The 13,856-nt window shown below is 38.5% G+C and overlaps 7 protein-coding genes and 1 non-coding gene across 8 annotated transcripts; 3 read left to right on the forward strand and 5 right to left on the reverse strand. All coding sequences in view use genetic code 12, as the record gives it.

Annotated features, from left to right (window-relative positions):
- Positions 1 to 116: 116 nt before the first annotated feature.
- On the forward strand, positions 117 to 1,595 carry CORT_0A08760 (Spo7 protein; the record flags this gene model as incomplete). The annotated part of the gene is made up of 1 exon (XM_003866651.1): positions 117 to 1,595. The coding sequence occupies one exon, from the start codon at positions 117 to 119 to the stop codon at positions 1,593 to 1,595; it is 1,479 nt and encodes a 492-aa protein (XP_003866699.1).
- Positions 1,596 to 1,745: 150 nt separating this feature from the next.
- CORT_0A08770 (Nop53 protein) lies at positions 1,746 to 2,984 on the forward strand (the record flags this gene model as incomplete). The annotated part of the gene is made up of 1 exon (XM_003866652.1): positions 1,746 to 2,984. One exon carries the CDS (start codon positions 1,746 to 1,748, stop codon positions 2,982 to 2,984), a length of 1,239 nt encoding a protein of 412 aa, XP_003866700.1.
- Positions 2,985 to 3,062: 78 nt separating this feature from the next.
- Positions 3,063 to 3,395, reverse strand: CORT_0A08780 (hypothetical protein; the record flags this gene model as incomplete). Its single annotated transcript, XM_003866653.1, has 1 exon — positions 3,063 to 3,395. One exon carries the CDS (start codon positions 3,393 to 3,395, stop codon positions 3,063 to 3,065), a length of 333 nt encoding a protein of 110 aa, XP_003866701.1.
- A 342-nt stretch (positions 3,396 to 3,737) lies between these two features.
- Positions 3,738 to 5,135, reverse strand: CORT_0A08790 (Mkk2 protein; the record flags this gene model as incomplete). Its single annotated transcript, XM_003866654.1, has 1 exon — positions 3,738 to 5,135. One exon carries the CDS (start codon positions 5,133 to 5,135, stop codon positions 3,738 to 3,740), a length of 1,398 nt encoding a protein of 465 aa, XP_003866702.1.
- Positions 5,136 to 5,546: 411 nt separating this feature from the next.
- On the reverse strand, positions 5,547 to 8,166 carry CORT_0A08800 (Rfc1 protein; the record flags this gene model as incomplete). Its single annotated transcript, XM_003866655.1, has 2 exons — positions 5,547 to 8,060; positions 8,116 to 8,166. 2 exons carry the CDS (start codon positions 8,164 to 8,166, stop codon positions 5,547 to 5,549), a joined length of 2,565 nt encoding a protein of 854 aa, XP_003866703.1.
- A 123-nt stretch (positions 8,167 to 8,289) lies between these two features.
- On the reverse strand, positions 8,290 to 9,627 carry CORT_0A08810 (Rud3 protein; the record flags this gene model as incomplete). Its single annotated transcript, XM_003866656.1, has 1 exon — positions 8,290 to 9,627. One exon carries the CDS (start codon positions 9,625 to 9,627, stop codon positions 8,290 to 8,292), a length of 1,338 nt encoding a protein of 445 aa, XP_003866704.1.
- Positions 9,628 to 11,075: 1,448 nt separating this feature from the next.
- Positions 11,076 to 12,719, forward strand: CORT_0A08820 (hypothetical protein; the record flags this gene model as incomplete). The annotated part of the gene is made up of 1 exon (XM_003866657.1): positions 11,076 to 12,719. One exon carries the CDS (start codon positions 11,076 to 11,078, stop codon positions 12,717 to 12,719), a length of 1,644 nt encoding a protein of 547 aa, XP_003866705.1.
- Positions 12,720 to 13,454: 735 nt separating this feature from the next.
- CORT_0_Asp(GTC)_8 lies at positions 13,455 to 13,526 on the reverse strand. Its single transcript has one exon. It is a non-coding gene (tRNA).
- Positions 13,527 to 13,856: the final 330 nt, after the last annotated feature.

Here is a 13,856-nt window from a genome sequence, read left to right on the forward strand (position 1 = left end):
TAAACAATTACAACACAAGGTTGGTATACAGTACTGAGCTAACACGGCAGAGCTGTTGAAGACGATACAATACTATCTTGACGCTCTTTTGATACAATAACCAAGAAATTCCAGACATGGAACACCACGAATCTGTAATAGCAACAGATAATTCGGCCACCCTATCAAATCCGTCTGACAAGCGCAACAGCTCAAAACTTGTACATAATCAGTCAAGCTCGAGTTTATTAGATACTCCTGATGTCATGGGAAACTACAGTCCAGAGTCATCAAATACGAGTCCTGTTTCTCTGCCCGAGGAGCCAAAATCCCCGCGTTTGACAATTTCACATTTGCACAATTTACCTTCAAACAGTTACAACGATTTCGTGGTATATTCAGACTCTGATGACATTGCGTCTCAAAGCTCATTAGATTTGCAAAACGACGACTTTAAATCGGGAAGAGATATTCGAAGCCAATTGAAAAAATTAGCAAGAAGTCAAAGCTCTGACGAGGATGAGGTAGTGGATGAAGATGAGATAAATATTGTCAATATTGATAAAGTTGAGACTCGAAATGGAATTACACCAAGCAGAGACTTGGATTCTGAGGCGAATCTAAAACCTACTTTTGCTGTTGATGAAACACCAAAGCGCAAAAGAAGCTCTACATCTTCACGAACGTCTTCTCCACTAAGAAGAGTTATGTCACCAAGTGCTGATGACACTCCAAGCAAACGTACAAGCAAACTGCGTGGAAAGATACGAAGGAGGTCTAAGGAACCAAGCGAAAAATCTCATAGATCAATAGAGAAGTCAGGAACTGGTTACACTTCAATGCCACCATCAGGAAAAGTTTTCAGAAACATGTTAATATTAGAGGAAAGTTTGAGAGAGCAGGTAATACAACAAAGAGCAATGAGACGAAAATACTTGATCTTTTTGGCAATATTGTGTTCAATTATTGCTGGATTGGCCCATCATTTGTTTATTTTGGATGCGGCTGTTTCCTCAACGGGTACTGCTAGATTGATTTTGAAGTTCTTATTGATTTCAACAGTAATCACCTTATTATTGTATCACTTATCAGGAGAATATCAAAAAACTATCGTTCTTCCAAGGAAGTTTTTATCCTCAACAAATAAAGGGTTGAGACAGTTGAATGTGAGATTAGTAAAAATTAAAACGCCGCTTGCTGATAAAATGACGGACTTAATACGAGAGTTTTCACTCCTTGTGGTTAATTTTGCATTGGAGGTATTCCACAGGGTATCGCCTAGTTCCATACAAAATAAAGACTCAAAGATTGAAGTTTTTCTAGTCACTTGCCAATCGCAATGTCAACCCCGTATAGGAGTGACGGACGTGAAGTTGTTGTTGAATGCCAGAGTGTTTAATGTTGATATCAGAGAAGGTTGGGAAATCTATCGGAGCGAATTTTGGATCAATGAAGGTGTGAGGAGAAGAAACAATTTACTATCTTTCATAAATGGAGCCAAATTGGAGAAGAAACAGCAATTAAAAAGGCGCAAGAGAACAACCTCAACACCACCCACGATGCCTTCAAAATTGAGCGAAGAAAATTTACTCAAACTAGACTCATCTATAAAGTGAGCTTTGATGTTGTTTGGTTTTGACAGTTGGTGTTGTAATAAGTAAATTGCATTTTGTGTAACTAAAAAATCCTGATCAAAAAACCTCATCTCTGAATTTTGTACAAAATAATTCTATAAGTTCACTTGTTGCAACACGCCTTTAATTACTATGAGTGAGCCAGCAAAAACAAGAAAGCAACCTTCGAGAAAGGGTAAGAAAGCATGGAGGAAGAATGTGGACATTGAAGATTTGGAAACAAAACTTCAGGAAGTTAGGGATGAAGAAATTATCAAGGGACCTTCACCCCAGGATGATTTTGTCATTGATGAAACACCCAACATTAGTTTGAAAGAGCACAAGGCATCAAGGAAACTCAAAACACATGAGATTTTAACCAACAAGTCCAAAGTTCCTGCGTTAATCAATCATCGTGCAAAGAAGAATGAAACAGTACAAGGAGTGAAGAAAACAGAAATGTTGAGGTTGTTAAAGTTACGCGGTGGAAAATACAAGGATGAAAGCAAAACCATGGCAAGAATCGAACAAGACGGCTTGATAAATGGTGACAGTGAAGATCTTTGGGATGATGATAGCTCTATCAAACAGAAATCCAAAATCCCCGATTATGGAACATCCACAGCTGAAGTCACCAAAGCAACTGTAGTGCCGCCAACCTTGCGGGTCAAACCTATACAGATCACCAAGAATGATTTGACAGAAAAGTCGGTACATGCAGGAAAATCATACAACCCCTCGTTGGAATCGTGGAAGGAGTTGATAAATCAAGAATATGGTGTGGAGTACAAGAGAGAGTTAACTAGACAGTCAATGGAGGATCACAGATTGAAAATACAAGAGCTCATGGTTATTTTGAATGATAACATGTTATCAGATGACAGTGATGAAGAAGAAGAGAGAGAAGCCGACACAAATGATGGTGGTGAAAAGGATTATTCCTTGTCAATCAATAAGCCAACGAAGATCAAGATTAAAACAAAGACAAAGAGAAATAAACAAGCAAAGCACAGGGAAAGAGTCAAATTAGAGCAAGAAATCAAGGGCTTGAGAAAACAATTGAAGGATCTTTCTAATTTGGATGAAATTCTACAGAAGCAACAAGAAGAGGAAGCAGAGACTAAATCAAGGACAAAACCTTCTGAGAAACCAAGAAGTTTAAAAAGGAATAAATTGCACAAGTACACCCCTGTTGAAACACCATTGGAATTGAAACTATCTGACGAATTGACGAGTAACTTGAAAAACTTGAAACCCGAAGGAAACTTATTTTATGATCAAATGTTGAACTTGCAATCAAGTGGAAAGATTGAGAGTAGAGTACCCGTTCATAAAAAGAGAAAATACGCCAAAAAAGTCACTGAAAAATGGACCTACAAGGATTTCAAATAGATGTCTTATACCTTAATAATTCTTTTATCATTCAAATAAATATACAATTCACCTAGTATACAACCCCCCTCACCAAATTTATGAAAAATTCCAATCACCAAATACATATCCTCTAAACAACCTATCTCTCAAACTAAAGAATTGGTTTCTGTATGGTGTGTAGTATCTCTGTTCAATCAGTTCGATCGTCTTGAAACTTTCTGGAGCTATTGGCTCACTCGTTTGTCCTCGATGAGTTCCTGTTAGGTAGAAATCTCTTTGCATCATTTTGTGGTCCCACTGGTCTAAAAAGTAGCGATCATTCTTCCAACCGTTGTCCCAGTATCTAATATATTGAACACCATGACCAGCTAAGCCATAGAAAGCGGTCATGATTGCATATGGTATTAAACCCTCAAATGGTACAGGCATTGTGTGTTATGTGATGTAGTGTTTCCAAAATGCTGCCGAAGTGAAAATGGAGATAAGTGAATTATGTACGGGTAGTTGTGAATGGTTGTGATGGAGTCTTAGTGTGCTTCTTTGAGAATACCAGTAAACTCTATACCTACTAGCGAGTTGACCTCTCTCAATTTGAGAAAAAATTATGTTCAGTGAGATTCTGATTGGTTTGGAAGAAGAGAAAAAAAAAGGATATTGAACTGGGTGCACGACTGATTTAGGTGCAAAATAAGGTGTAAGCTCTACAGAAGATGCTTCTAGGTCTATTATATATTTATTCTTCATTATTGTAGTCTCTATCGATTAATCTATTCACTCATTTAACTTCCAAACAACTGTAACAAATTTGTCCATCTTTACCTTTTCTCTCAGCTGTGCTAAACACCATTCATCGTGGGCCAAAAGTTGTCTTGGTATTGGCCTCTTTAATGGCTCCTTGATCAAACATCTGGCAATGAATCGCTTGAACTCAGGAGACCAAAATATACAGTCAGCAACACTATCCTTTAGTGATAATTCACTTCTCAGCACCATCTCCACTACCTCGATTGGTCCCAATGAAACATCAATGGGAAATTTTCCATTTGCAACTTCCAACATGGACATACCAAGGGACCATATGTCACTTGATATTGAGTAATTTTTACCCATAATACGTTCTGGAGCCATATAGTATTGTGTTCCAACAAAGGTAGACGCGAAGGAATTAACTGCCTCACCACTTACACCAAAATCACATAGCTTGACGTTTCCTTTGGAATCTAGTAAAACATTTGATGGTTTGATATCTCGGTGTATGATGTTCTTCAGATGTAAGTAATCTAATCCCGATAAAATCGAATTTGCGATTTTACCCAAAACCTTCTCACTAATTCGATTTGTCTTGTCTCGTTTTGCAACTTCTTTGTATATCGCATCTAGAGAGTGTCCATCCATATACTCCATTGCTATCCCAATCATTGACTGCTTCTCCAATAAAAAAGTACCGTAGTAATTGACGATGTTCGGATGCTGGCATTTTTTAGCAACATCCAACTCTCGAAATATCTGTTTTTGTACATCGGGATTTGAATCAGCAATTATCATTTTTAAAGCAAAAACTTGCGTCTTTTGTAATTTTCGGATACGACATTTTGTAACTGATCCTCCATTTCCCTCACCCAATTTCCCTACTTCTTCTATGAGATTGTTATTTGCACATATATGCCAGTCGTGAGATGTTAGTTGCTCAATATAATGCTTGTTTTGCAAAACTTCATCTGGTTTTACTTTTGACTGCTCACATGGCTGCAGTTCCTGACTGTCACTCAGTGCCTGACGAAGTCGTATCTTCTCCTCAACTTCATTTTGTGGTGGGTCTTTCGATATTGGAGGTGGTTTCCTTTTTAATCTAGGGGAGCTTGAAGACAATGATGAATGCGCCGTGTTGGGTGTCGGGGAAGAATTGGATGACGAAGGTGTGAAATTTAGATTCGTCATTACTGTAGGCGGTTTTTTAAGCTGAGGTGGTAATTGTGACTGCAGATTCGGTTGTGAGTCGCCAATATTCAATTGACCAAATCGCCCTTCGACAACATCCTGTGATAATTCAGCATCCAATTGTAAATTTGGTTTGGTGTTGTTTTGTGTGGACGGAATTGCCAATGTAGGTAGCACACGGTTATTCTGCCTTCGCGTATTCGGTACCTTGAACAATGGAACATCGGACATGATGATTGGTGAAATTAATCAGCTGTTATCGAATGATTATGGAGATGTGGTTGAGGAAAAGTTCCGAATATATAGCTATAATTGGATTAGCCAAATTGACGTATATTATATCACCCTTGACCGATGAGAATTTAGATTGAAAGGACGCAAAGGGAAGCTTGGTTAAGCAGATCACAATAATTATATGTCTTTGATTTTTCTTTCGTTTATACCACTGATGAAAAACAAAAACCACGCCTTTTGTGTTTATTTCACAAGCAAAAGGTAAAAAAAGAAAAGAGGAAAATGAAACGCGCTCGAATAGAGCAAGACGTGTATGAAGTTCAAGAATATATACACTAGAAGGGTAGGAGCTTAAAAAGAGCTTGGACTTGCAAATGTGAAATGATATATGGTTACACTCAGTAACTCTTACTTCCTCTGCCTCTTTCTAACTGATCCTTTGGTTGATCTCTTAGCTGCCCCACCTTTTCCTACTGGCACCTGCTTGATCAACTTATCCTTCTTTGCATCAATCTTATCACTCTCTTCTCCATCATTATCATCTTCAACATCTTCCATATCATCTTCCACAACATCTTCATAATCGACTTCTGCTGGGGTTGTTCTTTTACTCCCAGCACCAAATGAATTTCCTGTTTTGTAAATAACTGTAGGGTGGATAGCATTGTTGTACTTACGAGTAAATGCTGTCTTATCTTTCTTATCCAAATCAATAGGCTTGTTAAGCATATCACTTATATTATCGTAGTCCTCCTTTGTTAAGTAATATGCGTCCATTGTCTCGATTGTTTGGTCGATTCCCGCCTCTCCTTGTTGTTTGATTGGGATGTTTAATTTAATCCACAATGGGTTTAAATAATCCAAACGCAACTCTTGCTTCGTAGTTGAAGTCTTAACTCTGGTGTGGTATTGCAATTCTTGTAACATTCTCTGGTATTTCATTTGTTTTGAATTTTGACCCAACCAAGCACTGAAATTCAACCTGCCCGTCACTTGACCTGCCACTTCATACGAGGGTTTTACTGTTGACATTAACCCATGGAAGGGCAACAAGCTCCATTGCTGTTCACTAGACCTGATCAACGAGTTGATAGAATCAGATAAACTAATATCATCAGCAGCTTGTGCGACATGTTTAATATGAGATCCTGGAAGCCTCGGTCTAGTATTCAAATAGTTCTCCTGTATCATCAAGGGAGCAAAATCAATATCATTAAAGTACAAATCAAGCTTTTCGTTTAAGTTTTGATTAGGGCCTGACCAAAGACCGGACGATAATAGCCTACCAGCAATATCAAAAGGCTTTAAAATAATTTGTTTTTTCCAACTGGCTTGTATATCCTTGACATTGTTTGTACCAATGAGCTTTTGAGTTTTTGAAACTGTGGATAACAAGTTAATCATTTGTCTAATATCATTAGATGTCGCTTGAACCAACTGTCCAATAATATTTGGATCTAACTTGATACCTTCACGTAATGCAATCGTCATCAATCTACTCTTCACCTCATTTTCTGTTGGTCTCCGGAATGGCAAGTCGTATGTCACCCTATCAAATGTTCTCATTTTAGGCAATGACTTGTCGTTACAAATCAAAATCATAGGCATATTCGTGATTCGACAAAATTGGGACAATGCCCCTGCTCCACCATGATCTCCACTCGACATACCATCGACTTCATCCATGATCAAACAAAGCTTCTTGCTGTTACTACTTTGATGCTCATCATCACGATGTTTGAAGAATCCAATAACAGAAGTGTTGCTCAATACTGACTTAATGTTTGCATTCAACAAAGATTTGGAACGAACATCAGATGCATTTTTCTCCAACACATCAAAGCCAAGAGAATTGGCCACCATATGAGCTGCAGTGGTCTTACCAATTCCTGGAGGACCACTAATCAAGGCAGCTCTATATGAACCTGGATTTTCAGGACCCCCGGAGAAATTCCTGGCTTTGTTCTCAAACCAGTGCTCTAGCCAATTGCGCAACTTCTGAACCTGGCCCTTATTTCCACACAACTGGTTGAAATCTTTTGGTGCGTGCTTGTCTGTCCACAATCTATCTTTGGCCGGAACATCTTTGGTGGCGGGTGGCATCTGTGGTGTTCCATTCGAAACATTTTGGGATGCAGTTGTTTGTGCTCTCCTTCTCTTTCTTTCTTCCTCCTCCCTTTCTTCCTTTTCAGCCCTTTCTGCTTCTTCGATAATTTTCCTCTCCTCTTGCTCCCTCTTTTCCTTAGCTTTTACAGCTGCTTCACCACTGCCACCATCGGCGGGCATACTCGACAACAATTGAATAAAACCGGCCTCATCTATTGCCTTGATTTTGAATTCTTTAATCTTTTTAACCTTTGAAGGCCCTGCATCAGATCCAATCACTACCAAACTTGTCTTTTTAGAAATTGACTTGGTGACTTTTGCTCCATATTGTTGGGCAGTCAGCTCTGCAGTATTTCGATCCAAAGAAGGCATTTGTCCCGTGAACACGATTGTCAACCCTGTTAGGCAATTGGGTTGGGCTGCTGGTAAGTCTACCAGTGTAGAGGCAGTCACATTTTGTTGAGCTTTGAGTGCAAAAAAGTTAGGCTTTTCACCCTCATTCATTTCAGGCAATTCTGCATCAGGAATCTTTGCAAGCACTGCATCTATTGATTCGCCACCCATGGGTTCCGATGATTGCGGCTTTGTTTCCTTTTTCGTCGTTGATTGTTTCCCTTGGGGTTTCTTAGATGATGCTTCAGGTTGTTTCTTCTTAGGAGATGCCTTTTTTGGTGGCTCTATCTCTAAAATATCATCATCATCGTCATCATCAAATTCGAAATCATCGTCTAACTCAATCACTTTTGGTTTAGACTCCATTGCTGTTGGTTTAGTCCTTTTCGCACTTGGTGATTCAGTCTCCTCTGCCTTACGTTTCTAAAATATATTAGTTAGTGGTCAATTGAAACAGAGATGATAGACTTGAACATACTGTACCGGACTTACCCTGCTGATTCTTGAAGAAGTCTTGAATGTTGACCATTGTAAATACGGTGAAATGAGCTCTACTTTTGTCTAACGCGTTTGAGGAATAATTTTCATTCATAAATGTTATTCTGTGCGCATTACGCAGCACTTCTCTATTTAATTATATTATGGTACTTAATTACTTACCGCTAGACTCTTTTTCTAAAAATTCAGTCCATAAAGATACAAAGCTTTGCCTTGTTGGGACCTCGTTTCCATTTGAATCAACCTTAGTTTTACCACCTTTAGCATTAGGCACATGTTGCAAACCAGCGGCAATCTTTTGCAGCTGATCCCATTCTAGTAATGCACTGATCAATTGCAATGCCTCGAATTTCTTTGAATCCCCTCTAGGGAATTGTAAAAAGCTTATTATGACATTTGATAGTAACTCAGCATCCACGGTTTTATTCGAACCTTCACCCTTTTGTTTCATCATGGTCAACGCCTTGGTCAAATGCTCGTTCAAAATCACTGCTTCATGACGTAGTTTTCCTATAAGAAGTTGTTTGTTGTTTATTTCCTTTTTCAAGTCGGCAATTTCGGTGGATTTTAGCTCCGATTCCATGGATTTTTGCTTAAAGCTTTCCACTTCTGCTCCTAATGTTTCAATCGTATTGTCTTTTTCTGCTAACTTTTCTTCCAATGCTTCTATTTTCGCCAGCAATGACAGCTTTTCTTTTTCAAAGAAGACGTTGTTTGTGGATAAGAGGTTGTTTAGTTCCTCTATCTTTGCGTGGGCGCTTTTGACTTCGTCATTTTTAGCCTCAAATCGATCCTTGAAAACATTTACAGAGTCAGCCATGTCCTTCTTTTCTTGGTCAAATTCACTTTGAGCTACCGTAAGGTCACTTACTTCTTGTTTCAACTCGTGCAACAATTTAGATAATTTCGAATTTTCATTTTCCAAGCTATATTTCTCATCTTGCAATTCTTCAATCGTTGAGGTGTATTCCCGCCTAGTTTTCGTCAAAGTGTCGCTCAATTTCTCACATTCGTTATTGAGATTTGCGTTTTGTTCTTGCAAATCCTTATACAAATTGTGATCTACCTTGTTGGAAGCTTCATTGAGAGAGCTCTTTAGGTCAATGTTCTCTTCCTTTAATCTATCATTCTCCTCATTCAACTTGTCTACTAGTTCCGACTTCTCTTCTAGTTCGACCTCTGCCTTCTTCATATTAGCAAACACGCTTTTGAATGATGATAACCTACTGACTAAATTGTCATATGAATGCTTTATTTCGTCTCTTTCCTTCTCCGCCTGTTGCAACTTCTCCAAGATGGGTTTGTCGTCAGATCCCTCCAAAGAAGGATCTAGAGTAGGTGCTCCGTTGGACTCAATCACCTTTTGTGCAGTTTTTGAATTCTCTATGGCTTCATCTATCTCTTTCTCGGTTTCCTGGGCATCTTTTTGAGGTTGTTTGGTTGTCTCCTCCGAATCATCTTGTTTCTTACTTTTCTTTTTATTCTTACCCATGTTGTGTGCGACAACTATTGGAAGATGAGATTCAAGATATTTCTGTTATGGATACGCAATGATAGAAATTCCGAGTATAGATCTCTTTTGATCAATTAAGCTTTGATCCAAGAAACGTATTTCGCTTTTTTTTTTCACTGTTGTGTTGTTCTCTTTATAAAGTTACACTGACAGTCAAACCAAGACCCATTTACAATGCAGTAGCAATAAAGTTATAGTTACATTCATTGGCCAAGGAATACATAGATATATTACTTTTTAACGATGCGTATCAATATACAATACAACATGTGTGTGGACAAATTGGTGTAACTGTGTACAACATATATTATATAGTGTCGCGTCATAACATCACAACATCACGACACAACCTGAGTTTTGCAACTAAACGCCATGATACGATACCAGAAAACGAGAAGCAATACATGTTCAGACTGTCAAAATTGCTTTTGCTGTTAATATGAGATGTTAAGTCCCAAATCAATTATGTTCTGAGAGACTCGCTATGGTGGCTTAAAACAAAGTATGTCAATGATGGAGATTGTATAGTTTTCTCTCTTCAAAAGTGAGGCCCAAACCTAATCTACAATGTACGGCACGCTTAAACATATTCTTCTCGCTGGTCTAACTTACTGTGCTGGAAAAGCAGCTGTAATGTGTCCATAACAGGGATTCCTTTTGTGTTTTTGCTGCTTCGATATCATTTAGTAGTGCATCAACCACCATCATGATCGCAAATGTGTCCGGGTACTCGACATAAGTCAATAAACAAGCTGAACATTGTAATCTATATATCTTGCCATATAAGTCTAAAATAAAATAAGGAAATGAAAAGTTGTAAATAAAGAAAGAGGGAGGGAGAGAGAAATGTAAATAATGCAAAAGGAACAATATATTCTTTAGTAGTACAAAAACCCAAAGTGTGAGAAGGGGGTGAAAATAAAATAAAATCAATCTCCATACAAAATAGTTTAAAGATCTAGATTTGTGTTATTCACACGCAATTGCTCTAACCTATCTCACAGTATTGTTTTCTTTAAACTCTTTTCATAATTTGGCTATATTAGTGATAGCAATAAAAACAACTATCAACCATAGACAGGATTTCGGTGCTTTTGCTTCGACAATTACAAATCGGAGAAGAGCTACTCCTCATCGTCAGTTGTAGTTGGCCTTTCTTTCTACTTCAACCATTTTAACTTGAAATTCTGTCTTTTTTTTACTTTGTGGTGTTACTTCTCTCTCTCTCAAAGTGTACAAAATCTTTGAGTTGAAAAAGTGTAGATGCAGTTAATTTCGGTAAAACTAAAAAATTTCTTAAACCACACACTCCCACACATATGACGATTTTATCTTGATCATCAGGGTCAACAAAATAGAAGGAAAACTCATCACAAAATCTGATGACCCACAATTAGTCCCTGAACATATCAACACTTGTACCGTTCATGAGTGTTAATACGAACAAAGGTAAAGATGACAATCATGCAAGAAGTAACCCGGAAACAACAGAAAAAGAACAAGAGACACCGAAAGGGGTGGCATCGCCTCGGGTGGGAGTTGCACACACTAGTCATTCACAAACACCAAGCATACTACAGTCACCTTATAGGGGAGGTTCAGCAATACCACAACATCCTTCAACACAGCCAATTCAATCTCAAAAGACTACTTCTATTCCCTCATTATCTGCATTGAATGAATCTATTCAGAGACCCCACTCTGCCTCAACTGCACCTTCCTCGCCGCAAAGGACAATAAGTGATCCTGGTTTATTGACGTTATTGGGTCCCAATGTGAGTTCATTTCCCTTTAGTGAATTGGCATTCATTGAAGCGATGAAGTTGAGAACAGAACAGGAACGTACAAAGCAAGAGTTTTACCGAGCTGAAAGTGCAAACAAGACTTTAAGTATTATCCAGTTGGCATTGCAAGCTCAAGTCCCGCCTAATCAAATTCCACAGTTACTAGCTGGTGGAGTACCCGGAAGCGCCGATGACACTAAATCAAAAGAATTGAATGTACGACTGTCGTATCAATTTCCGTTATCACATCAGTCCCCACCATACTCTCAACCTGCTCGTTGGGTAACCCCCCAATTGGCACAGCCACGACTTCTGCTGGAGCAACAAATTCAAATGATACAAGCTCAGCAGAGACAAATACAATTCAATCTTCAACAGCAACAGCATCAGCAACAGCAACAGATACATTTGCAACATGTTTCACAAGTAATGCCCAACGTAAATCCACAAATTCCACAAAAGCGTGCCTCTAGTACTGATCAAGACATCACTGCAAGTCCTATGCAACCAAAGGGTTTCAAGTTTGGAGGAAATATAGCATCAAGCACATCACAGGAGCGACCGCAGTCTCCGGCAAAAATTGGAGCCACGGCTGTGGCAAACTTGAATGCACCAACAACTCCATTTCGCGTACCTAGATCTACCTCGTCATCTACTGGAAGAAGGACTAGAGGACACCAAAGATATAATTCAATGCCCGTACTGGCAAGCACAAGTGAGGGCACCCTGAGCACAAAGACAAGAAGTCTACGACATGATACCTTAGCTTCTGAAAAGCCTTCTCCGTTTTTGCAATCTCCTTCAGGAGCCAGATCGACACTTCAGGTGAACCCAATACCAGCCCAGCCTTTGAATGAACAAAAGAAACAGCAAGCGCAGCCGCTGCAGGAATCAATGCAGTCATTTCAGCACGTCATCCAATTTCACCATTGGCAACCCGAATTAGGTTCCGCTTCAAGCTCCATCAATAGGTCACCGAGTCACAAACGTCATAAATCTATGACTAGAGAAGATATATCTTCCGCCTACCGTGAACCTGAATCAAGTGAAAAGGGTGTTAAAAGTGAGTTTACAGCAGGTCAAAACTACGCCACGGAAAAGTCATACACAAAAGAGAGGGAAATCATTGCTGATGAGGAAGACGACGCAGATCTGTCAGTAGAAACAAGTATGGTAGAGGCCGCAACAAAAAAGGACGAACTGGCACATCCACCATCTCGAGGGCATTCTCGACAAGAGCTGAATATAGGTAGGTATCCTCATGACATATTATCTGCCAACCATTAATTACAACTTACATATATAGAAAAAGTCATTTCAGTTAGTGTTGTTTTAGTTGCAATTTTGGTTCTCCAAATTTTATAGACAATGGTTTTTTTCCCTATAAATAAAATAAATTTAGCAAGGCCATTTGTATTTGTGGCTCACATCTTATTCTTAGTGCAGAGTGTAGTACAGTTTGGGAAAAGTGGCTGCGAATTTAATAAGCAGTGGCACACTAGAGTTGAAATACAAACACAAATCCTAGCTTTGGTTTCAATTTATCCCTTGTAATACAAGTTAATACCTGACTTAACAATGTTTTAAATTTAAAAACTTATGTTGTAGAACTAACCTCAGTTTTGGTTGTGCTGATCCTACTTAATGAAACTAGTAACTGTACTTGGATTTTTGCCACTTTGTAACTAGAGTTTGAGCTCATTAAACCCGTATATAGCTGAAACTCCTACTTATCGATTTTTAGAAGAATGAACTGAATCTTAGAGAATAAGTATTGAAAACGTGTGTTTTAAAAAAAACATATTTAAGTAGTTTTTGCAATAAAACTGAGTGAAACATAGATTTTCTTTTGTGCACAAGAAATAAATTCTATGTTGATATTTAAAATGCCAACAAAAATAAACTACATGAACTGTATTAATTGAAGCTCTAGATCAAGACATGTGCACCTGTTCCTGGTGCAAAGGGCCCACCATCAACTGTCCCGAGGTGGAAAGAGAGCCCAAAAGCAAAAAAAAAAAGCTCCCAGACAGGGAATTGAACCCTGGTCTACCATGCGACAAACGGTAATTCTAGCCACTAAACTATCTGGGAATTTTTACAACAAATTTTGTGTTAAATTACTGAAGAATATAAAAAAGGTATCACGCGCGTAAGTATATTTTATATTTTATGCCCTTTACGTGGGTTTTGTTGGTTTAAAAACTCTTATGACTCCCTAAGCAATACACAACAAAATCATGTTATTTTCGAGCTAAGCTCATTATTGTATTGAATTTCACCATCACGATGACAGCGATTTACAAAAAATGAGATGACTCAGTGTTTCAAGATAACCAATGAACCTATATGGACCGCAAAGCGTCTGAGCACTATGGTACAACAAGTATTCAACCCGGATCACTTTACCTTCGCAATGCGTGA

The sequence above is a fragment of the Candida orthopsilosis genome (assembly GCF_000315875.1).
Source record: "Candida orthopsilosis Co 90-125, chromosome 1 draft sequence".
In the NCBI taxonomy this organism is placed as follows: domain Eukaryota; kingdom Fungi; phylum Ascomycota; class Pichiomycetes; order Serinales; family Debaryomycetaceae; genus Lodderomyces; species Lodderomyces orthopsilosis.